Source organism: Lissotriton helveticus, chromosome 3_1 (assembly GCF_964261635.1).
Source record: "Lissotriton helveticus chromosome 3_1, aLisHel1.1, whole genome shotgun sequence".
Classification (NCBI taxonomy): Eukaryota; Metazoa; Chordata; class Amphibia; order Caudata; family Salamandridae; genus Lissotriton; species Lissotriton helveticus.
Genome location: NC_136061.1, coordinates 272,189,401 through 272,214,204, shown reverse-complemented (window position 1 = coordinate 272,214,204; position 24,804 = coordinate 272,189,401). Strand labels below are relative to the sequence as shown.

The following is a 24,804-nucleotide window of genomic DNA, read 5'->3' as shown; positions in this document are numbered from 1 at the left end:
GCTTCCTGCTGCGTGGGAGAGGTGTGGCGCCGCGGCCAGGGCGACTGACGCTGGAATCTGGGGACCACGGTTCGATCCCCGGCTCCGGCGGCAGGTTAGCCCAGCACCATGTGACGCTGGGCAATAGCTCGCTTAATCTTCCCGACGGCCCCCCAGCGCCTAGAGACCCTTACGGGTGATTGTGCGCTTTACAAATGTGGACTTTACTTTTTTTGCAATTGTCGTTGAATTTGGGGTCTAAGATCCTATGGAGAGAGGGGCAGACGGCTACAATTTACCCATCCAAAAGGATCGACAGGGGGTGCGCCTAAAAAGCAGGAATCGGATAAAGAAGAGTGAAACAAGAGAGCAATGTCAAGCGGTTGGAAATGATAACGTGCGTTCATCTTTTATATGTTGGTGACTCGTTGACTAGACCCTAAACCTACACAGACATCCCGTCACTCGGGGATACATTAGCTTTTTTTATTCTGTAGATCTTCATTTTTTATGTGGAGGGGTTTGGAGAACATAACCGAAATGCACAGTTTATTCATTTCTAAATCCTAGACTTTTCTGGCAAAATATAAAAGTGGGTGTTGCATCGGGTCATTAAACATACTTTGTTGAAGCAGTTACACAAAGTGTGGTTTAACATCAGTACCTCACAAGAAATGTATTCCAGGGTTTTTCAGGGTGCCACTTCAATAAACTCCTTTACCAAAGCAAGAGTTTTTTCACAGTAAGCATCTTTTAAACTGCCAAGCGAGCGATGATCTGCCCTGTCATGCTGTTTAGAGGTATTTTTCAAGAAGGTTGGATTTTAGGAGGCGCATAAAATGGCTGGAGGAGTTAGATAGCCTCATGTACAGGTAAAGAGTACCTCAAATGAGACGTGAGGAGAGGATCCTTTCTTGGTGTCTTGGATTGGGAGGCGATAATATTATTTCCCAATCAGGCGGGAACCCATGGAAAAGCACTGTATTTTAAAGTTATTTATTTAGACGTGGTGCCTTATAAGTTATATATGCAATTTTATAACTGCCCCCCCCCCTTTTAGTCGGGACCCACTTTGCAGAACACAGAACATAATTGATGTGGGCATATTTGCATTATAGTGGGATTAAACTTGTAGCTGCATGTAGAACACCTTTAAGAGGTGCTAGGTTCTTTATAGTAGTGTGTAAAGGGCCTTGCCGAAATCTAAATGTGATACTATGAGTTCTTGCACTGTTATTTTACATCTTCAGGTTATAAAAATGTTTGCATCTACAAAGTAGTTAATGCTGGTAAAATTCCACCTTTTGCCAGATTTGTAATATAAGCGTAATTTTTTTTGTCTGCTGCCAATCTTTGAGACTTGCTAATTATTGGATTGTGTGTGCACAGTTCTCATTCATGTATTAGGTTAGGGTTCTTGAGAAAAGTAGACTCTCAGCTTTAAAATCATTGCGTTTTAAATGTCTAGCCATTCTTGATTTTGGTTAGAGAAAAAGACCACACTGAGTGGTCATAATTTCATGTTCAACTAGGTTCAATCCACAATAAAAGAATACGTAGTTCTGTTAGTAGAGGTCCAAGGGGCTCAACAAATATATTAAATAGTAATGTAGCTAATATTAAACCTTAGGGGATTTCACATGTTACAGGAGCCGGTTTAGAGAGAGCCTCATCAATTTTTACACGTTGGAACCAGTTTGAATGGAAGAATTCCAGCTGACTTAATACAGCATCACTGGTTTCTAGCCCTTCTATGACTATGTCTAGGGTGATTTTGTGATCCATCATATTAGTGGTACAAAAGGGGGTGGTGATGGACGGAGCATCTGAACCAATCAAACACTCACACCCAGTCAACAGATCTGGGTTTAATCCATCACTGTTCTTTAACCCACTCTGCCACCCCAGTTCAGACATGGCCATATGCAAATCAGTCTGACCCTGTGCCTCATGGGAACAGTCCAGCCCGAACTGCCAAGACATGCCTTCCCTGGACCGGATTCAAGCTTCCTAGGACCGGTTTCTGGCATTACAGCCGTCTTCAGCCAGGCTTGCTTGAATCCAGTGGCAAAGTGAGCATGGGACTCATGTCAAAGTCAAAAAGGTTTATTTCATAATTATTTAAAATTATTACAAATTTCACATGATAAAATAACAGTACAAAAATTAATTAAAAAAATTCTGGTCTTGTTGCTACTCAGCGTCTAGGAAATGGTATAAAATACGATATTTAAAAACTTTCGTCCGGGGCAGCTCCAGCCGTCTCAGGGTCTCAGTCAGTTTTTACTGTTTATAATTTCCATGAGAGACCCTGGAATTAGGGTGGCCCTAGTGGCCCACCTCCTCAGTATTCCCCCTGCTCGACTTGACCTAAGCATTTTCTCACCTCTGCCAGGAATTTGACTCCCCGGCATGCCAGAATTATGGAGGAACCTCCCATCCAACTTGTTACTGCGTGTCTGCAGGATCGGATGTTTAGCTCGTTTAAAATGGGTTTCAAATATCGTCGCCTCTGAGCCATGAGTGCTGGACATACACAGAGAAAATGGGCTAGGGTTTCGGTTTTATAACCACAGAGACGACATTGCTCCGTCTGTTGAGAGCGTTTCCAGGACGGTAATAAATCTTTCGAGACATGCAGACCCATCCGGTAATCTGTAAATGCTCTTTTTAAATACCCGCTAAAGTGAGATGAGAGATATGCTTGAGGTTTTAGTGCTGTAAAGGAGTTAATGATGGTCCAACCATGCCGACGTTTTGCAAGTGTGTTTTTATCCTCCAGAAAGGATTTCCTTTTTGCTGCCACGTTGGCTGATCTGCTTAAGCATGCTTTGTCCGTCCCAGTTTTCCATGCTGATTCCAGCTCCAGCTCTTTCAGACAGGTTTTCAAACTCTTTCACCAGGTGCTCGGGGTTTCGCTGTCCGCCTGTTTTTTGATTTCTTCCCAGCTCAGCCAGTCCATTGTATCTGGGTCTGCAGAGCGAAGTTTATGACAGAGCTTCACAAAGCCGCTCATGCTCCGGATTTTCTGATTTTGCAGTCCAAATTCAAGCCTGACTTGTGATGCTGAGGCGGATTTTGGGAGGTTGAAGACAGCTTTGTAGGTTTTGATCTGTAGGTCATTTAATAGATCGGCCTCCTTGCCACACCAAGTAACTAGACCGTAGGATAGGGTGGGCATGATTTGGGCTGCCATAACTTTTAATAGGTGCTTGTAATTAGGGCAGTCCATTTTTTTTAAGCGTAGATTAAAGATTGGGCTTTGGCTTGTATTGCTGCTTTGTGCTCCTTGTGTTTCGCTCCTTGTGATATTATTGTTCCGAGGTACTTGTATGACCCTTGTTCTTCCACCGTTACCCCATTCGCCATCCATTTATACTTGAGCTTTTGTGGATCTACTAGACAGACCACTTTTGTTTTTTTGGGTTTCGCCTGCTGAAGGCTGCGCTCTGCGCAGGCGAAATCCTTTGTTTACAATAAGGACTTCGGGAACGTCCCCCGGCTCCCATTGTTTAGCTCCATTGGGTGCCGGATCTGTCCGTCAAGGCCGGACCAGATTCGGGGGCGTTCCCGAGAATTTTTCTCTTTTGGCCACGTCATGCGGCGGTGGGCGGGGCTTTTTTTTTTTGGCTCGTCGAGGTTGTTTGGGCCATTTGGCGGCCGACCGCCGGCCGAGAAAGTCCAGGTGAGTGGTTCCTTTCCTGTCCCCCCTCCCGCTGTCCGTTCCTTTCCCGCCCCCCCTCCCTCCCGTCCGTATGCCCGTTCCATTTTGTAAATGCTTGTTTCATCCTTCTTAAAGCCCTGCTCACTGATTAGATGCAACTTGTCTTGAATACGAGAAACAACAACCTCGACAGACTTCAGTAATCATTTCGCATCGCGCCCCAGAGACGCTTTCGACAGTTTATAACAAAGGCATTTTACGCTAGGAGAAGAGGAACCTGGGTAGTGTAGTTCACAGAGATTAACCCGCCATAAGTTATTAAAGAATAGACCAATACGCGCCGCCCGGGCATTTTGACTCCGTTTCTTAATATTATGTTCCTTGCATCCCAGGGGCTGTCTAACCAGCTCTATCTACACCAGCAGCTATGAAGAACGGGCTTTGTGTCGGCTTTGGCATTTCACGTGGCGGATTTCACTCCACCGCAGCTTCTGTCTCCATGTCCATGGCAATAACTGACAGTCGAGTGACCTCGCAATAAGCGCTACTCTGATTGGACGAGACTCTTGCAAAGTCGGCGTCTGATTAGAGGGAGTGTATCGAGTACCGAACAGGCATAGGTGGTGGAACTAATAAAGCAACCAGCAGGGTAAGTACTTTCTCTTCCTTTTTGGGGGAGAACTCTAAAAACGTACTCCTCAGTTAGATTACAGTGGACAGCCGGTGTCTACATTGTTTGTATTTGAATACCCAGAGAGAAGCCACAGCGCATATGTTTTCGTGCAGGCCAGGCCGCACAGCAGAGCGCCAGATGTCCAGCCACAAGCTTCAAAACAAACGTTCGACCAGGTCAGGCAGGCAGGCAGGCGCCTGGACTGTTCTCCAGCTAAGGCAGCTTCCAGCCCCCCTTACGAAGATACGCTTGCTAGAGTATGAGTTCCTGAAGCTGGCTCGTTATAATGTACATAAACGTATCGAGAGCCATTTTCCTTATTACTATTAACTTTCGCTGTTTGATTATCTAAAAATACTTGAGACAGCCCATTTTGCAATTCATTTTGGAAGTCAAAGGCGGTCTGTACAGTAACCAGTTAAATGCATTGTGTACTTTTAGGGGCTTACCCGCTTTAACTCCAAGTGTATAATGCATTGGCTGCAGTAAGAATCTTGCGCGGTCTCGGGTTGAACCATACTTTTTTCAGTGAGTGACTCCACCAATGATACAATACATTTGGATAGCAACGTGGATTTTATGCCACTCCTAGCTATGTGATTGATTACTGTAATAAATAACCCTATCAAGGATTTTGTGGTTAAGATTCATCCTCCACGCAAATTCAATATATTGTATTGTATCGCAACATTTATATAGCGCTTACTGCCCCTATGTGGGACGCTGAAGCACTTGCCTACATGGGTAGCACTGTGTAGGGTGTGTGTGGAAGTGTGTTTTCTTTGCCTTGATTCTATGAGTGAAGTGTTTCCGTGTCATGGATGATGACCATTGAGGAGCGGTTATGTCATAGGACAGAGCACTTAGCAGAATGATGAATGAAGAGGTGTGAGTTATGGTTTTCAGTTATGCTTTTAGTAGCTTACCAGTTCCATTGATAGTATTTCTTATTATACTTAGCTGGTTGCTTCACTAGGCTGTCCATTCTGGGATATTTTCTCTCCTGTTCTGGCCAGCCAATCAAGCACTGGACCTTCACTCCTGCAGTAGCTAGAGGGCCCAAGGGAAAAAAAAACACCCTCTAGGCCATGGGTACTCACAAACTTGCTCTCGGGGTGCCAAATTTACAGTGTGGTTTGCGGCCGAGGGCCGCACCGGTGGGGGCGGGGTCAGAGGGGGCGGGGCAAAAGCAAAAACAAATTTTGACCATGAGGTTAAACACAGGTCCCTGCAGCAGACACCTTCGTCCACTGAGCCACCAGACCCAGCATACACACATCTTACTCTCTCTCTCCCTCTGTCTCCCTCCCTCTCTCCGTCTCCTTCCCTCTCTCTCCCTCCATCTCCCTCCCTCCCTCTGCATCTCCCACCCTCTGCATCTCCCTCCCTCTGCGTCTCCCTCCCACTGCGTCTCCCTCCCACTGCGTCTCCCTCCCACTGCGTCTCCCTCCCACTGCGTCTCCCTCCCACTGCGTCTCCCTCCCTCTGTGTCTCCCTCCCACTGCGTCTCCCTCCCACTGCGTCTCCCTCCCACTGCGTCTCCCTCCCACTGCGTCTCCCTCCCACTGCGTCTCCCTCCCACTGCGTCTCCCTCCCACTGCGTCTCCCTCCCACTGCGTCTCCCTCCCACTGCGTCTCCCTCCCACTGTGTCTCCCTCCCACTGTGTCTCCCTCCCACTGTGTCTCCCTCCCACTGTGTCTCCCTGCCTCTGTGTCTCCCTGCCTCCCTCTGTGTCTCCCTCCCTCTGTGTCTCCCTCCCTCTGTGTCTCCGTCCCTCCCTCTGTGTCTCCCTCCCTGTCTCCCACTTTCCCTCTGTGTCTCACTCCCTGTCTCCCTCCTTGTCTCCCACTCTCCCTCTGTGTCTCCCTCCCTGTCAGCCACTCTGTTTCCCTCCCTCCCTCTGTCTCCCTCCCTCTGTGTCTCCCTCCCTCTGTGTCTCCCTCCCTCTGTGTCTCCCTCCCTCTGTGTCTCCCTCCCTCTGTGTCTCCGTCCCTCCCTCTGTGTCTCCCTCCCTCTGTGTCTCCGTCCCTCCCTCTGTGTCTCCCTCCCTGTCTCCCACTTTCCATCTGTGTCTCCCTCCTTGTCTCCCACTCTCCCTCTGTGTCTCCCTCCCTGTCAGCCACTCTCTGTTTCCCTCCCTCCCTCTGTGTCTCCCTCCCTCCCACTGCAGAGATTAAGCTAATGGCAATGTAAATGACAATGCCATTTATTTATCTGTTTTCAAAACCAACACATAAATACACATTTTGTCATTTACAATGCCAATAGCTCTAACTTTTCCAAAGGCGAAACCATTGCATTGTAAATGCTTGTTTCAACTGAGATGTAATGATTTTAAATAATTGAACATCAATAAACTTTACGACCTCTTCATGCCGGCTCTAGCTGGATGTGCTGTATTAGAAGGATTCCAATCTACGTTCTGAAAATAATAAAACGATCTCGGTGTCAAAAGCATTAACCTGCTTACCTGTCTACATAAAATAAAAATCTGCCATGTTACATTATGTGAAGTGCATGAGGCACATTAACCCTCTATGCTACTCTGAGTCACAACTTTGACTGACAAAACACAGATCTCTCCTGCAAGAACATTAACCATCAGAGTTATCTTACCATTATTAATATCACCTGAGATCTACTAGGCACACAAACTCTCGGCAATAAGTGCAATAACCCTATAAGATATTTTAAAATGCAACCTCCGCAACAAACTAAGTAAGATTTACTGTCACGTTTCTGCTTGTTGCAGATTTGTTTGTGGAAGAGTTTTTTTTTTAAATAAATAACATTTGCAATTTGGATGTGGGAGTTCTTTTAGGTGCCACGCGTTGACCTCCTAGCCTTGACCTCCTATTTATCGAGGAGGAATCAAGTTTTTCCAACCCACCTCCATAGTACTCAGAATCACAGTCCCAGCACTTCAAACGCTGGTAACAAGTGACAGTTAGGACCGGGAATCGCGAGACAAATCATAGGGGGACACATAACTCAATATTTTGAGGCTCCCAGGAGGGCGATCCACTGAACCAATTTAAATAAAATAAAAAAATACTGAAAGGTGAGCGAGGTAAGTTTTCGGGAGAAAATGAGTGTTCTCTCATAAGTATGTTTGAAAGACACCCTGCAAATAAAGTAGAGTGTAGAAATAAGGAATGCTGCTCTGTGGAAGGGGCATGCTGTTATGAATAATATGCTGCAGACATGGAACCGGCAGCTGAAACACGGAGAAAGTAAGACTAACGGCACCGAGCGTGCTCTGCCGCGTCACAAAAATCACGAGAGAGTCTCCTTTACCTGTGGCTCAACTGGGTGAGCACGCCGTCCGTTTCTCAATACTATCCCGGGCCGCTCCTCCATGGCCTACTATGCCATGTTGCCTTCTCCCGTGCCAAGGACGAGGACAAACCGTTTAAACTTCAACCCGCCGCTGGCATCTGCCATATACAGAAATAGATACAGAAAAATAATGAAAAGAAACGCAGCTCAGGACGCCATCTTGGCACCACGTATATTGCGTTCTTTAAAACAAAATAAACTAGTGTTCCAGGCATACTGAGGAATCTGGCAGAGACAAAGTCGCAAATGAACAAAATAATTAATATGTATTAAGAAGTAACTGACAATGGGGTAAGTAGTAATTAAAATCAAATGCGTACTTACTCCGAAACACTGCTGAAATAACTCGCACTTGCAACCCTTAATCTCGAATTGTACTGTAGATCGGTTTTATGAAACACGCGATGTCCATCTGTTCCGACCATGCATGCTATTTAAGGAGGCTGCACTTTTTGCGGTGCTTACAGCCAAGTCCCTACGACACAAACGAGCGTGTCCTTCGTTTATGTTTATGTCTATGATTACCTGCCAGAGTGTTTCTCCACTGATTGGCTGGTACCTTCTGATGAATGGTGGGGTGTGTGCCGGAAGGGAGAGTTTGGGAAATGTTGAGTCAACGCTGGGTTTGGATGGGCTGAACCTGTTAACTGTTACAGATTATGGTGAGAAATTTCAGGATAAACTGGGTATGATGGCTGCAGGGGTGGTGTGGATGGGAGGGAGAATTACGCCGCAAAGACGAGGAGGGAAGCACTGCGCAGATTAGAAGAGAAAAACTCACCAGCCTGCAGGATTAAGAGACGAGTGGAGTGGCACAGCCCAGGGAATTTTCTCATGTACGGTCTGTAACAACTAGAGACGTCTCTGCAGCCAGATGTTGGAGGGTAACACTGACTGTGCAGCCAGGGGTTGGAGGTTGCACAGCCTGGTGTTGCGGATGTGGAACGCTGCACACAGATGGGATGCAGGCGCAATTCAGGAGCACCCGGCAGTGGGAAAGTATTAAACCACAACTTCAGGGACCAAAAACGCTTCAGAATAAATAGGGGATGAGAATAGCCGCCACGGTAAGAAGCAGAAGAAAATGATGTTAGTTAGAAGTCGGCAAGGCACGATCCAAATGTCTGGTTATGCCCTTCGGCGACTGGCGCACCAAACAAAATAGAAGGGATCCCAGATACTGCTGTCCTCCTTCACTCTAGAGCCGTTTTAAGGCATGAGCAAAGTGGGCTGAGGCCCATGGCCCCAGTTTTTCAGGGGGCCCCGGAAAAACAGAGTTCTGCAGAGTCCTGCCCTAATTTTTCACTGTAATATTAGTGAGCTACTGCTGTTACGATATTGAAAATACATGTCACTAATCAATATTGGATGTAAACATATTTAGAATTTGGACCAGTGTACCTGTGCACTGTCAGTGACCTGGCTAAAGAGGGCACACAAGAGCTGAGATTGGATCATACGTTCAAAGCTGCTCCGAACAGGGCTGCCCCCCACCCGAAATACGTTTCACCCAGGGCCCCAACAATCTTTAAGATTTCCCTGCTTTTCTCCCCTGTGCCTAAAGCAGTTACTTAACGAAGGTCAGCAGAGCACATAAAGTCTAACAAGCACTGGCAAAGCCAGTAGGTCTCGCTTTCATGTGACAAAGCATCTGAACACTGATCCTTACAGATGTTGTTTACACATGTTGCATGCACAAATGTTGTGTACGACATGAAAGCCAGCCGTATGGGCTTTCCAGGTGCTGGGAGGAAAAGGTGCACGGAGCACTCCAGCGTCAAGATGCAATTTTGCCTGGAGTGCTTAATATCCTTGAACTAGTCCTGAGTGCATTCCTTGTATATCAATATACTGCTTTCAGAGTTCGTCTTAACAAACAGTTATGTAATTAACACAGTTTTACCAACAAAAGTGGTCCGTTCTGCCCCTTAAGGAACCAAATGCAACTTAGAGCTTTGTTTAATGAAATCCGAAGTGGTTTCTGGAAGGGTGCTAGTTAAGGTTTGGTGGGGTAGGGGCAACGTAAGAGTGTTATATAGTAGTACTAGACTGCAGCTGGCTGTGACTATCCTTTTGGAACTCTGGAGATGGGGTAGTCCAAAATGACATACATTGCTATGTGTTGCCAGTTCGTCTTGAGTGTGGACTGGGGTTTACTGGGGAGGGCTAGTGGTGTGTCCGTGTTAAGAGCTGATTTACGTGAGGTCAGTGACACCAGCATAAGGAGCAGTCACCTGTGCAATAACAGCCTGCTCTGTCTGCCTCTTCATAACGAATGAGGAAGGAAAATGTGGGAAAGCTTGCTTATTTTGTAAAATCACTCGTACTGTTTTATTGAGCCTCAGGAAAAGTATAGGGTGAGAAAATATTTCTTACATACATTTTTTTGATGCAATGGTAGCAATGGAAGGGCGTAGTAAATGCCATGCATGACGTCCTTTTGTTATTTTCTGGACTAAAGTTATGAATCAGCAAATTAAGGCACACATAATCTAACGTGCTCCTCATTTTAACAGGCAGGCTGTGCATTTTAGCTGAGTGGACAGACCACACCAGGCCAGGTGGTGCAGGAACATCCATGTGCATCTTACCAGATCTGCTTCTTCCCCAGGATCACATGCTTGCTTATGGTCTCACTCAAGGTGGATCCTATACTGGTGGGTGTCAGTAGTGGGAATCCTTGCCCTACAGACTGCTCCTGAACTAGGAAAGGAGTAAGCAGTTGGAGTGGGAGATGGTGTGTAAGCTAAACTGGGGGCAGTATGAGGTGGTGAGCATAGTACCTGGGCCCAGATAGGCGTTGATCCCTTAGGATCATGTTGTTAATTCTTGTTGCTGCCTCATTCACTATCGCCTTTGAAAGGACTATCTCACCAGCATCTGGGCATAAAGAGTGGGCTGTCTGTCAACACCTCAGCCCGCTTTTCAAACTCCCAGTTTGGCTGAGTGCATTGTATGCTACACTGTGACTGTGTACATAGGTGGAAGTGTGTTTTATTTATACAAGACCACTCAAAATATTGAAGCTGATTTAACACGGCCTCTTTGTCATGAATAAACCCAGGTCACAGTGACTGCCAAGAACAGAATTAACCACAAACTAGCATACAAGCCACAACATAACATGCAGCATTCAATGTAATGAATAGCTATCAATGGCCGTTGAAGCACCTCCCCTACCACCCTATAATGCCAGTAGTGAACCAAAAGACCAGTCTGTTGTCTTGTGCACCCTAGATGTAGATTATGTTTGTAATGCAGATGGAGCATAATTATAGACTAGTCAAGGAAGGTTTTTGTACAGCGGGCATCCTAAACATATGTATTTCAAGGTGGGCTCAAATGTGACGGTAAAGGAAAAGGAGGCACAGTGGAAGAAGTGGATCACACAATTTGGTCATGCACGGAAGACGGGGTTGTGCCAGGTTTCCTGATTTCACAGTTTAGCCACTAGGTGGGGATCTCTTTACCCTCTTTTACATCGAGGGTCAATGCTTTGTATTCAATTCTCGGAGGAGGTATATAAATATACTGTATTTTATTTTAATTACATTTTTATAGATTTTACTATCTCAGAAGATCTATTTAAGCACTTTGTCAAATACTTTTAACTGCCCTAAAGCGCAGCCAGTACCAATTAGCATACACCCTCCACACAGACTTCAGTATCATATGTCTGCACCAAATAAGACCATAAGCACCATAACACCTCCAACTCACGTCCCCAGACATCAGTGTCTGCTTTGTGTCGCTCCCTCAACCGTTCAAGCAGCACATGGTGTAAAGAGACCTTCCTTCACAGCCCAGGTCGGCTTTGATCTGTAGTTGTAATTACAAATTAGTACAGGCGGGTGCGTATTTCCCACCCTGCTCACACAAACTCCCATAAAAACGGAAAGTGCTTCAGTAGTTCTCCTATTTGTTAGAATTTATCGAAGACCTGTTTCATTTAAGCAGCACATCGCTCTTGCGGCAAAAAAAGTTCCATTGTGATTTTCAAACTGGGTTGATGCTCAGCCTCCTGGAAGCAGACCAGAACTGTGTCTGAAATGTAAATGAAGCAAAGAAGAATTTGTGATTGTTGGGATATCTGTTTTGCGTTGATTCTTAAAAATAAACAAAGCAATTTAGGGTACTACTCCTTATCTAGAGACTTACCTATTTTTAAATGCATACATCAGTTTTGTCTTACCTGCATATATTGATGCATATATTGATGCTGAACATAATTTCTGACTACATGACCATACTGTATATGACCAGTTCCAGCGTAATGCATTTCCGTTTTATGTGAAACTCTCTGAAATCCTTTTATTGGGGGTCAGGTTTGCAATCCAAAAAGTAAATAAATTAAAAGGTTGTTGGCTTGATGTGGTAAATTTGTGACACACAGCTGTACATCTTGTACTTGAACAAGCTATCTAAGCCCACATTAACCCAGCCCTATTCATTGGACACAAGAGATTGGACAATAAATTAAAGAAAACGTAGTTATAGGTTGTTAAAAAACAAAAAATGTTCAGCGCTGCTTAGACTAACTCATTCACACACCTCTAATAATTTATCTTGCGTTTATTACAGCGCAAAGACCACGTGTAACTCCACCAGTGCACCTCGTCCTACACACCTTCCATACAGAAAATGCTCAGCTGATGTACCTCAAGTCTGCACCAACACTTGATTTCACAGTGCGTAAACTCATTCTTGGCTCTGCCAGTTGTCCTGATTTCCTGTCCAGTAACACCTCTTGACTTTCCTCTGTTTGGCCTCGCACATAGTATGCCTAATCTATTTCTGTCCAGCAACTGTGCCTTCTATCACAAAGCTTAGTCTCAGCTTAACTCTGTTTGTGGCCCTCAATCCTGTAGCAGCATTTGCTATTTGAATGCTATCACGTACTCGCTGCTGGGTCAATCAGTCAATCAATCAAAAAATGTATAGAGCGCGCTACTCACCAGTGGGGGTCTCAAGGTGCTGGGGGCGGTGCTGCTACTGCTCGAACAGCCAGGTCTTGAGGTGTCTCCTGAAGGTGATGTGGTCCTGGGTCAGACATAGGTGGGCGGGGAGGGAGTTCCATGTCTTGGCAGCCAGGTAGGAGAACGATCTTCCTCCGGTGGTGGTTGTGCGGATCCGTGGGATGGCGGCGAGGGTGACAGAGCGGAGCTGGCAGGTTGGAGTGTAGAACGTGAGGCGTCTGTTGAGTTTTTAGGGTCCGGCGTTGTGGAGTGCTTTGTGTGCGTGGGTGAGGAGCCTGAACGTGATTCTTTTGTTGACGGGGAGCCAGTGCAGGTCTCTCAGGTGGGCGGTTATGTGGCTGTCCAGGATGAGGTGTGCGGATGCGTTCTGTATGCGCTGGAGTCTGTTCTGAAGTTTTGCTGTGGTTCATGCGTATAGGGCGTTTCCGTAGTCCAACCGGCTGGTGACGAGGGCCTGGGTGACCGTCCTTCTAGTTTCGGTGGGGATCCACCTGAAGTTCTTTCGAAGCATGCGCAGGGTGTTGAAGCATGAGGACGAGATGGCGTTGACTTGTTTGGACATGGTGAGCGAGGAGTCCAAGATGAATCCTAGGTTGCGTGCGTGGTTCGTGGGTGTCGTTGGGGAGCCCAGCGTGGTGGGCCACCAGGAGTCGTTCCAGGCAGATTGTGATGTTCCCAGGATGAGGACCTCCGTTTTGTCTGAGTTTAGCTTTAGGCGGCTGTATTTCATCCATTTCCGCAACGTCTTTCATTCTTTTCTGGAGGTTGATTCTGGCAGTGGCTGGGTCTTTGGTGAAGGAGAGGACCCGCTGGGTGTCGTCGGCGTAGGTGATGATGTTGAGGTTGTGTGTGCGTACGATGGCGGTGAGTGGGCTCATGTAGACATTGAAGAGGGTCGGGCTGAGTGAGAGGAGCCTTGGGGTACGCCGCAGATGATTTTGGTTGCCGCGGACTGGAAGGGAGGGAGGCGGACTCTCTGGGTTCTGTCGGAGAGAAATGAGGTGAACCATTCCAGGGCCTTTCCTTGGATCCCTGCCTTGTGGAGGCGGGATCTTGGAGTTCGGTGGCAGACGGTATCGAAGGCGGCAGAGAGGTCTAGAAGGATAAGGGCGGCGGTTTAGCCGTTGTCGAGCATGGTCCTGATGTCGTCGGTGGCTGCAATGACGGTGGTCTCGGTGCTGTGGTTGGCTCAGAAGCCGGACTGGGAAGGGTTGAGGGAGCCATTTGCCTCGAGGAATGTGGTCAGCTGGTTGTTGACGGTCTTCTCGATGACCTTCGCTGGGAAGGGAAGAAGTGAGATGGGCCCTAAGTTCTTGAGATCCTTTGGGTCCGCTGTGGGTTTCTTCAGTTGGGCGTTGATCTCGGCATGCTTCCAGCTCTCTGGGAAGGTGGCAGACAAGAAGGAGTTGTTCATGACGTTCGGGAGGTGGGGTGCGATGACGACGTCTGCTTTGTTGAGTATGTGGTGAGGGCAGGCGTCTGATGGTGAGCCGGAGTGGATGGTGTTCATGACGTGGGTGGTGTCCTCGATGCTGACGGGGGTCCAGGTGCTGAGGGTGTCGGTGGGGGGTGTTGGCTCGGTGTCTGGTAGCGGGGTCTGGGCGTCGAAGCTGTCGTGTATGTCGGCGATCTTGCGGTGGAAGTAGGTGGCAATGGAGTCGCAGAGGTCTTGCGAGGGTGGGATGTCGTTGGAGTTGGCGCTGGGGTTAGAGAGTTCTTTCTCGATGCTGAAGAGCTCCTTGCTATTGTGCGCGTTGTTCTCTAGGCGTTCTTTGAAAGCGGTCCTTTTGGTGGTGCGGATCAGTTGGTGGTGTTTGCGGGTGGCGTTCTTGAGAGCTGTGAGGTTCTCTGTTGTTTGGTTGTGGCGCCAGGTCTTCTCGAGGGTTCGGCATGATTTCTTTGTGTTCTTGAAGTCATCGGTGAACAGGTGGCTTTCTTGTTGCTGGACTTGCCGGAGGGGTTTTTTAGTGGTGCCAGGGCGTCGGCGCAGCCACTAATCCACTGTGTGAGGTTGCGTGCGGCGGCGTTGGCGTCAATTGTGTCGTTTGGTGGGTTCTGGCTCAGTGATGTGGTCAGCTGGTCTGTGGTGACTTTGCTCCAGCATCTGCGGGGGATCTGTTGTGGGCGGTGGTGGGATGTGGTCTTATGGAAGGTGAAGTGGACGCAGCTGTGGTCTGTCCAGTGTAGGCCGGTGGTGTGGCTGAAGGAGACGTTGTTGCTGGTGGAGAAAATGGGGTTTGGCAAGGTGGGTGGGGGTGGTCACCAGTTGCTTGAGTCCTAGGTTGACGAGGTTTTCAAGTAGGGAGGTGGTGTTCTTGTCGTTGTTGGTCTCCAGGTGGAAGTTCAGGTCGCCCAGGAGAATGTAGTCTGCGGAGGTGAGGGCATGCACACTGATGAAATCTGCGATGGCTTCTCTGAATTGTGTGCGTGGTCCCGGGGGTCTGTAGACAAGGGTTCCTCTGAAGGTGGTCTTAGGGTCGGTGTGGATCTGGAAGTGTAGATGTTCGGCAAAGGGGAGGGCGTCCTCGGTGTTGGTCGTGACGCTGATCGAGTTCCTGTGGATGATGGCGATTCCTCCTCCGGTTTGGTTGATACGGTCCTTCCGGGTGATCTTGTAGCCGTCCGGGATGGCTATGGCGATGTTGGGGGCTGAGGAGGCGTTCATCCAGGTTTACGTGAGGAAGGCGACGTCCGGTGCAGTTGTGTCGAGGAGGTCCCAGAGTTCGATGGTGTGTTCGTGGATGGAGCGGGTGTTGAGAAGGATGCACTTGAGGTGGTTGTTGTTGCATGGTCCAGGGGGCGAGGTGGCGGTGCGGAGGCAGGTGAAGTTGCACGTTCTGCAGGAGAAGGGTCCGTGGGTGCGCTTTGGGGTGGCTCGGTAGCAGGTGGATGCTCGGCCAGTGTTGAGTGCGTGGAGGGTGGCGGTGTCGTAGCTCAGCCTGGTTGTATGTCTCCTGCAGGGGCCAGGGGTTATTGCGCTGGGCGCGGTCCAGGCGCAGACGGGCTTGCCTTAGGCACGCCAGCGGCGCGGCCACGCAGCGGCCTGCATTATGAGGGGTCGAGGGAGGGAGGAGCAGCTGGGAGGGGGGAGCGGGAGCAAATTGGGGCTCGGGGGCGGGGCCGCAGGGGAGGCAGCAGCGGGAAACAGACGCAGGATGGGGGCGAGGGGAATGAGCGGCACAGACAAGGCAATACAGAATAATGGGATACAACAGTGGGTAAAAAAACGGCACAGACAAGGCAATACAAGTAGGGAAATAAAAACAGTGGGAAAAGCAAAGAAAGATAGAAATCAAGACAGCAAAAAGAAAGACAGAAATTAGGGAGAAGAGGCACAGAGAAACAACAGGTACCAGTGAAGGAGACCCACCACTGGGCCACCAGGGATCGAACCGGCTGTTCATCACAGAGACTATCACTGCACTTACACCAGCCAGTAAAATACCCTTCTCAGATAATTACCCTGCTGCCTGACAAAGTACACCTTCATATCTTTCCAGCATCATGGCACCTGAAATAATGCATTGCCGATGGGCCCTATGTATTAGTTTGCGTGGTTCCTCTTTAAAATCACGCTAAAACTGTTTGCCGCATGTAAGGGAGATGTCCTGAATGTGCTTTGGGTGGGAGCTTGTACCTTTGAAAAAGTGCTTCCAGGGAGACCATTTCCATATGTTCTTAGTATCAAATGCAGCTACTTTATCGATATCAGTAAAATATTTTGCTATCAGTATTTTGTAAACAGTTTAAAATGTTTTTGTGTGTAATGCAGACGTTTCATGAACATTAGTACATCTCAAGCATTTCTGAACACCAGGGCCAGGCAAAGTGCTAGTCTTGAAATCAAATTAAGGCATTGTAGGAATTTAAAAAGAAAAAACTAAATTCTTTCAAGGAGTGTCATGTTAAACTATGTTAAAATGCATTTAAATCAGTGTAGTGCTGGGCATCCCATACTCTTCTCAATCCCACAACTGCACTCTGAAGTCTAAAGTTAATGTAGAAAGGGAATACGTGGGTGCTGAGACTTGAATACAGCAGCATATTGTTCATGGCTGCCCTTCTGCCATCAGTGCTGATGCCAGAGAAAAAATACAGTAAATTATCTACTTATTAAATACACTTTAACAGCATTAAACTGTGTGTCATATGTGTTCCGCTGAAAGATCAAGCTCCATTTCTCTGTAAACCTGAACATTTATGCATGCTAGTGAGCCTTCTCTAGGTATCACAGATTGAAATAATCTGTCACATCCTTATTGAACCTATTGTACTAATTTAACATTTTAAATAATTAAACAGAAATCACTGCAGTTTGGTGATATAAAGGAGTGAGAAGGAGGTAGTCAGTCAGCTGTATAAATGAAAGTGTAACAAGGAAATATGGGTTAAGATCTCAGCTTTCCACCTAACTGAACTGCTTGATCTTATGCAAATCAGTTTATGTCACTGTACCTCATTTTAATTCAGTGTCAAGTCTGAAGCTTATTGAAGGATTTAGTTCAGGATGTATGCTACAGAAACTCAATTGTGTACGGATAATTATAGAATACGCTGCTCTCCATATACGTATATAGTCACCGAGTAGAGCTTCACACGCACCTCTGCCATTTACTGTTACTCAGTTTGTGGTAGTCACTTTATCTACCTCAGAAGGATGGAAGACTGAGTCTGCTTTACTAAATGCAAGCTCAGGATTACAGCTGATAGCCAGGAGGAACATTAACACCTTGAGTCATGTTGCTAACTCCATAAATGTAAATATCTTCAGGTAACACAAATAATTAGTTTACCGGGCAGCCCCCCACTTCTGACTTCCTTCTACAAAGTCCATCTGTTTGCAAGACAACCACATCTCAGGTCTGCAAGTTATCCAGAACGACACAGATTGATTAGTAGGGTATGTGCAGCTATTTTAATCCCCGCTCTATCACCTGTTTAGCCAGGAATCATTCCTTATAATGTAGTCCTGCATTCACATACATTGGACGTGACTGTTAAGGATTCAAGTAATTGTTTTGTGCAAAGCAAAAAGCCTAACTCTGCTACTGTTCTTTCTTTGTACCTAATTGACTCAAGATACTCTCTTTGAATGAACGAGGGGAAGGATCACCATGGGACTTGGGCATGTGGGTCAAATGGCATGGCTGGGAAAACTTTCTCACGGTCGAAAACATTTGTGCTTTTTAGGTCTCGACTATTATATCCCGCAAGGGATAAATAGACGAGAGTATAGTGGGCAAACCAAGGTCTTATACCATTGCGGATTTCGGACAGTTCGTGTGGTGCACTCGTGCGGAAAGCGCGCCCACATCAAAGCCATCAGCCTCCCTCCCACAGGCATATGTTGCTTCCCCAGCGTGCGCACTGCGCACTCGGCCTCACTTCTCCTCCTCCCTAATTACATCCCTGCTTTCACTTTCACGGCCGCGAGCTTCACTTCAAAGGGATCCGCTCCCCCGCCCCCTGCTTCACAGTACAAAGGAATGCTCATTTCCCGGCCGCTTTTCATTATTTCTTTCGGCGATGTTCTTGTGTTGGTTTCTGCACGTAGTATAGCTCGGTGTTTCAATGCCCCATAATATCTTCAACTCCTCATCTGGGGCCAGTTACAGTCCTTGTCCATTGCAATTGTTTCCTAATAACGCCGATTGAGGTGATATTTTAGAGATTGTGGGCTCCAACCGGCAGAGCTGCACTACAGTTTGGCCATCCTGCTGTGGCCTCTATAGCGCCCCTGGTGTTTCATCTTCAAAAGCAGAAGACCTCAGATTTGACTTGTCCTCCACTATTCAAAAAGAAAAAAAAATCTAGTTCGAATCTAACGTTTTAATATCAATTGGAGCCTTAAATATATCTTTTTGTCTGAGAACAGCACAAGTAGTTGATTTCTTGACAAAAGAATTCTCACACCATTATAGGAGGTCGCCTTGGGGAGTCGGTGTCGATATTTGATCACTGTTGTATTTGAAATCGCACATCATCCTTCCCAAGTTGAAAACAATGCTGCTCTGTTGTGGGAATCCTTACCTTTCTTACCATTGCTCTTTACGTCTTCACGTTACACAGCACTAGGCAAATCATTCAAGCCTGCCATGCAGCTCTAAGTATGCACCGGTAGGCGCAGGATCTTGCCCTATCAGTTAGGTTATCGGCAGCGGTGTTTTGATTTCAGTCCTTAAAGGTCTTCTTGGCGTGTCCTTGTGAAAGTTGAGGTGTTGCCTGTCACTCTCGACAACAGTTGCATTCCTCATCTCTGAGTATTTCAAGGCAGCGAAACGTGTGCAGATCTGCTCAGTCACCTATTAGTCACAAATTTGGCACACCTTTAGGCTGCGCTAAGACATAAGAACATTTGTGAAATATGAGGTTTACTTTTCACCTTGAATAAAGCGGTACCTGGCATTGTTTTGCTCTCCACTTTACAAATTGGCCCTAGATTTGTTCTCTCTTTGTGCCATTTTAGCTATATACTGGGCCGTAGGAGAGGACGTGATGGCATTTGGCATACTTATGTAGAATGTGATTCTTTCAGCCCGATTCCTACATTTTACTTCTGCTCGATGTGACTTGCTGTTTGAATCAGAGCCAGATGTGTCAAATGATATGGTGCAAGTCAAAACTTAAACGTTTCAAATTCAGCACCACCCCAGCATCACTCAGCACCACCCCAGCATCACTCAGCACCACCCCAGCATCACTCAGCACCACCCCAGCCTCACTCAGTACCACCACAGTATCACTCGGGGACACAGCAGTATCACTCGGCACCACCACAGCATCAATCAGCACTACCACAGCATCACTCCGGGCCACCACAGCATCACTCGCGGCCAGCACAGGATCAGTCAGCACTACCACAGTGTCACTCAGCACCACCACAGTGTCACTCAGGACCACCACAGGATCACTCCGCACCACCACAGGATCACTCCGCACCACCACAGGATCGCTCCGCACCACCACAGGATCGCTCCGCACCACCACAGGATCGCTCCGCACCACCACAGGATCGCTCCGCACCACCACAGGATCGCTCAGCACCACCATTGCATCACTCGGCACCACCACAGCATCACTCAGCGCCACCCCAGCATCACTCAGCACCACCCCAGCATCACTCAGCGCCTCCCCAGCATCACTCAGCGCCTCCCCAGCATCACTCAGCACCACCACAGCACCACTCAGCGCCACCACAGCACCACTCAGCGCCACCACAGCATCACTCAGCACTACCCCAGCATCACTCAGCACCACCACAGCACCACTCAGCATCACCACACCATCACTCCGCGCTACCCCAGCATCACTTAGCATCAACACATTATCACTCAGCACCACATTATCACTCAGCACCACTCAGCACCACCACATTATCACTCAGCACCACCACAGCAACACTCCGCACCACTCAGCACCACCACAGCATCACTCAGCGCCACCCCGGCATCACTCCGCACCACCACAGCACCACTCAGCACCACCACAGCATCACTCAGCGCCACCCAAGCATCACTCAGCGCCACCCAAGCATCACTCAGCACCACCACAGCACCACTCAGCACCACCACAGCCCCACTCAGCACCACCACAGCACCACTCAGCGCCACCACAGCACCACTCAGCACTACCCCAGCATCACTCAGCACCACCACAGCACCACTCAGCATCACCACACCATCACTCTGCGCTACCCCAGCATCACTTAGCACCAACACATTATCACTCAGCACCACCACATTATTACTCAGCACCACCACAGCACCACTCAGCACCACCACAGCATCACTCAGCACCACCACAGCATCACTCAGCACCACCACAGCATCACTCACCACCACCCCAGCACCACCCCAGCATCACTGTGCCACCCCAGCATCACTCAGTACCACCCCAGCATCACTCAGCACCACCACAGCATCACTCAGCACCACCCCAGCATCACTCAGCACCATCACAGCATCACTCAGCACCACCACAGCAACACTCAGCACCACCACAGCACCACACCAGCATCACTCAGCGCAACCCCAGCACCACTCAGCACCACCACAGCACCACTCAACAGCACCACTCAGCACCACCCCAGCGTCACTCAGCGCCACCCCAGCGTCACTCAACGCCACCCCAGCGTCACTCAGCGCCACCCCAGCGTCACTCAGCACCACTCAGCATCACCACTCAGCGCTACCCCAGCATCACTCAGCACCACCACATTATCACTCGGCACCACCACAGCACCACTCGGCACCACCACAGCACCACTCGACACCACCACAGCACCACCACAGCACCACTCAGCACCACCACATTATCACTCAGCACCACCACAGCACCACCACATTATCACTCAGCACCACCACATTATCACTCAGCACCACCACATTATCACTCAACACCACCACAGCACCACCACAACATCGCTCAGCACCACCACAACATCGCTCAGCACCACCACAGCACCACTCAGCACCACCACAGCACCACTCAGCGCCACCCCGGCATCACTCCGCACCACCACAGCACCACTCAGCACCACCACGGCATCACTCAGCGCCACCCAAGCATCACTCAGCGCCACCCAAGCATCACTCAGCACCACCACAGCACCACTCAGCACCACCACAGCACCACTCAGCGCCACCACAGCACCACTCAGCACTACCGCAGCATCACTCAGCACCACCACAGCACCACTCAGCATCACCACACCATCACTCTGCGCTACCCCAGCATCACTTAGCACCAACACATTATCACTCAGCACCACCACATTATTACTCTGCACCACTCAGCACCACCACAGCATCACTCAGCACCACCACAGCATCACTCAGCACCACCACAGCATCACTCAGCACCACCCCAGCACCACCCCAGCATCACTCAGCGCCACCCCAGCATCACTCAGCGCCACCCCAGCATCACTCAGCGCCACCCCAGCATCACTCAGCACCATCACAGCATCACTCAGCACCACCACAGCACCACACCAGCATCACTCAGCGCAACCCCAGCACCACTCAGCACCACCACAGCACCACTCAACAGCACCACTCAGCACCACCACAGCATCACTCAGCGCCACCCCAGCGTCACTCAGCGCCACCCCAGCGTCACTCAGCGCCACCCCAGCGTCACTCGGCACCACTCAGCATCACCACATCACCACTCAGCGCTACCCCAGCATCACTCAGCACCACCACATTATCACTCGGCACCACCACATTATCACTCGGCACCACCACAGCACCACTCGACACCACCACAGCATCACTCGACACCACCATAGCACCACTCAGCACCACCACAGCACCACTCAGCACCACCACATTATCACTCAGCACCACCACATTATCACTCAACACCACCACAGCACCACTCAGCACCACCACAGCATCACTCAGCACCACCACATTATCACTCAGCACCACCACATTATCACTCAGCACCACCACATTATCACTCAACACCACCACATTATCACTCAACACCACCACAGCACCACCACAACATCGCTCAGCAGCACCACAGCACCACTCAGCACCACCACAGCACCACTCGGCACCACCACAGCACCACTCAGCACCACCACATTATCACTCAACACCACCACATTCACTCAGCACCACTCAGCACCACCACAGCATAATTCAGCACCACCACAGCACCACTCAGCATCACCACATTATCACTCAGCACCACCACATTATCCCCCAGCACCACCACAGTATTACTCAACACCACCACCGCACCACTCAGCACCACCACAGCACCACTCAGCACCACTCGGCACCACCACAGCATCATTCAGCACCACCACAGCACCACCACAGCACCACTCAGCACCACCGCAGCATCACTCAGCACCACCGCAGCATCACTCAGCACCACCACAGCACCACTCAGCACCACCTCAGCACCACCACAGCACCACTCAGCACGACCCCAGCACCACTCACAGCCTCCACAGCATCACTCACGGCCTCCACAGCATCACTCAGGGCCACCACTGCATCACTCAGGGCCACCCCAACATCACTATGCGCTACCAAAGCATCACTGAACGCTACAGCATCACTCGCCGCCACCACAACATCACTCTGCCCCATCACAGCATCAATCTGTGCAACAATTCAACAACAACTGGGTCAAATATGTTCTCTCAATGTTTCAAGCTTTATTACAAATGTCACAAAAAGATGTTAATATTTCACTTCTGTTCTTGGATTTTCGTCACAATAAAATACACAACATAATCTTCACAAAACTTATTTACAAAAGTTTAAGCTATTGCCATTATAAATTACAATAACTTTTATTTAAGTATTAATTATTAAAAAAATTAAAAGCCATAGTTATTTGTAATATCAATACATCTAAGTCACGTAAATACAAAACATGTTGCATTATAAATGCTATAGGTGTCACATTTGAGAAAGTTATAACTATTGGCATTGTAAATGACAAAGCTATTAATTTAGCTATTTTCAAAACCAACACATAAATAAAAATATTGTCATTTACAAGACCAATAGCTCATACTTTCCTAATGCGAGACCTATTGCATTGCAAATGCTTGTTCTGAAAGTAGATAGCGCTTTGCAACCGGAAGGAGCAGTAGACGTGGCCTCTTTGCCCTAAGTAGGGGAAGAGCTCTGCATGTCCAACAGTAGGAGGAACAATTGTACCATCAAGCACCGAAGAAGGGAACTGCAAAACCATGAAAACGATAGCCCTAAAGAGCCAGGAGGACCAAAGCAAAGCACAGGCAGACCCAGGCGGGCAGCACTGCCCAACAAGGAGAAGGGCAGACATTGCACTTGCAAAGGGAGTTGATTACTTCACTTTTAGGAAAAGGAGAGCTCTCGGCTCAGCACAATCTACAGGAGACCATAAGTAGAAGAAATGCATTGTACCACCAGGACAATGGCAGGCACTGTGCCACCAGGAGGAGGAGGAGACACGCTTGTGCAGCCGGGGGTGGGAGTACTGCACAAGATGGAAGAGGTGAGACCTAAAGTGCCACTCTGCCTCTTTCCTTTTTGTGTGGGCTAGAGTGGCAGCAAGGTGATGTGCAGCCCAGGACTCTGGGAAGGGGCAGGCCGAAACTCGTATGTCTTTATTGTTTCTGAGGCCTGCCAACAACTCCTCTTCTTTTCGTTTCTTCTTGTATTTTAACGTGAGCAGTCCCAACAACCCCTGGTTTATTCAAACACACAACTGGAATTTAATTTTTAGGTCTTGCCTGAGCCAGCGCATGCGCTGATCTGGGCGAGATATTTAGTGAGTGGGCTTTTGAAATGCGACCACAAGGTTTCGCTTGTGGCCTAAAGCTTGCTATTACGCGTGTCTGCACGCGCACAGTAGCCATCTGGCTTTCCTCTCGCTTGCTGACAGACAAATTCCTTGGTTCACAGCTGTATTAGCTGATTTTAAATTGAAACCTCGCCACACAGAAAGACGCTCCGATACATGATTGTATTTGCAGGCAATGTTAAAAAGTAAGCAAACAATGTGCATAACATAGTGTGAACTTTATTTATTGTGCATTTGAATGCTCCTCATTTAGACAATAAGCGGTTTATGTCGATTAAGGAACTGGCTAGACAGTTACAGATGCACCCAATCAAAGATCCACACACTTTGGGCAATAATCCTGCTAAATATATTATAGAAAAAATAGCTAATGTCCGATATTAAATCAAAACGCACTTTGAAGTTGAACCACATCCACAGCATCACTCAGTACCACCACAGCATCACTCTGCAGCGCCACAGCATCAATCAGCATCATCACAGTAGCATTCAGCATCACTTAGGGCCACCGCAGCATCATTCGGGGCCAGCACAGGATCACCCAGCACCACCACAGCATCACTCAGCACTACCACAGCATCAATCAGGGACACAACAATATCACTCGTCGCAACCACAGCATCAATCAGCACCACCACAGCGTCACTCAGCACGACCACAGCGTCGCTCAGCACGACCACAGCATCACTCAGCACCACCACAGCATCACTCAGCGCCACCACAGCATCACTCAGTGCCACCACAGCAACACTCAGCACGACCACAGCATCACTCAGCACCACCAGAACATCACTCAAGGGCACCACAACATCACTCAGCACCACCACAACATCACTCAGCGCAACTACAGCAA

The 24,804-nt window shown here is 48.5% G+C and overlaps 2 protein-coding genes across 7 annotated transcripts in view; one reads left to right on the top strand and one right to left on the bottom strand.

Moving 5' to 3' along the window:
• MYO19 (myosin XIX) overlaps positions 1-8,135 on the bottom strand; it is a 580,271-nt gene extending 572,136 nt beyond the window's left edge. Inside the window, exon 1 of one of the 4 annotated variants that reach the window (XM_078679796.1) lies at positions 7,981-8,135. Coding sequence is in view for 1 of the 4 variants with exons in the window: in XM_078679795.1 (XP_078535921.1) it covers positions 7,615-7,677 (63 nt within the window). In the remaining 3 variants the exon portion in view is untranslated. Of the gene's footprint in view, positions 1-7,614; positions 7,771-7,980 lie in introns of those variants that run through there. The other 3 variants (XM_078679798.1, XM_078679795.1, XM_078679797.1) reach the window with 3 other exon arrangements.
• Positions 8,136-8,227: 92 nt separating this feature from the next.
• The window catches only part of PIGW (phosphatidylinositol glycan anchor biosynthesis class W), a 49,141-nt gene continuing 32,564 nt past the window's right edge, over positions 8,228-24,804 (top strand). Inside the window, exons 1-2 of one of the 3 annotated variants that reach the window (XM_078679793.1) lie at positions 8,231-8,318; positions 12,238-12,344. The gene's annotated coding sequence lies outside the window, so the exon portion shown is untranslated. Of the gene's footprint in view, positions 8,319-8,424; positions 8,724-12,237; positions 12,345-24,804 lie in introns of those variants that run through there. The other 2 variants (XM_078679792.1, XM_078679794.1) reach the window with 2 other exon arrangements.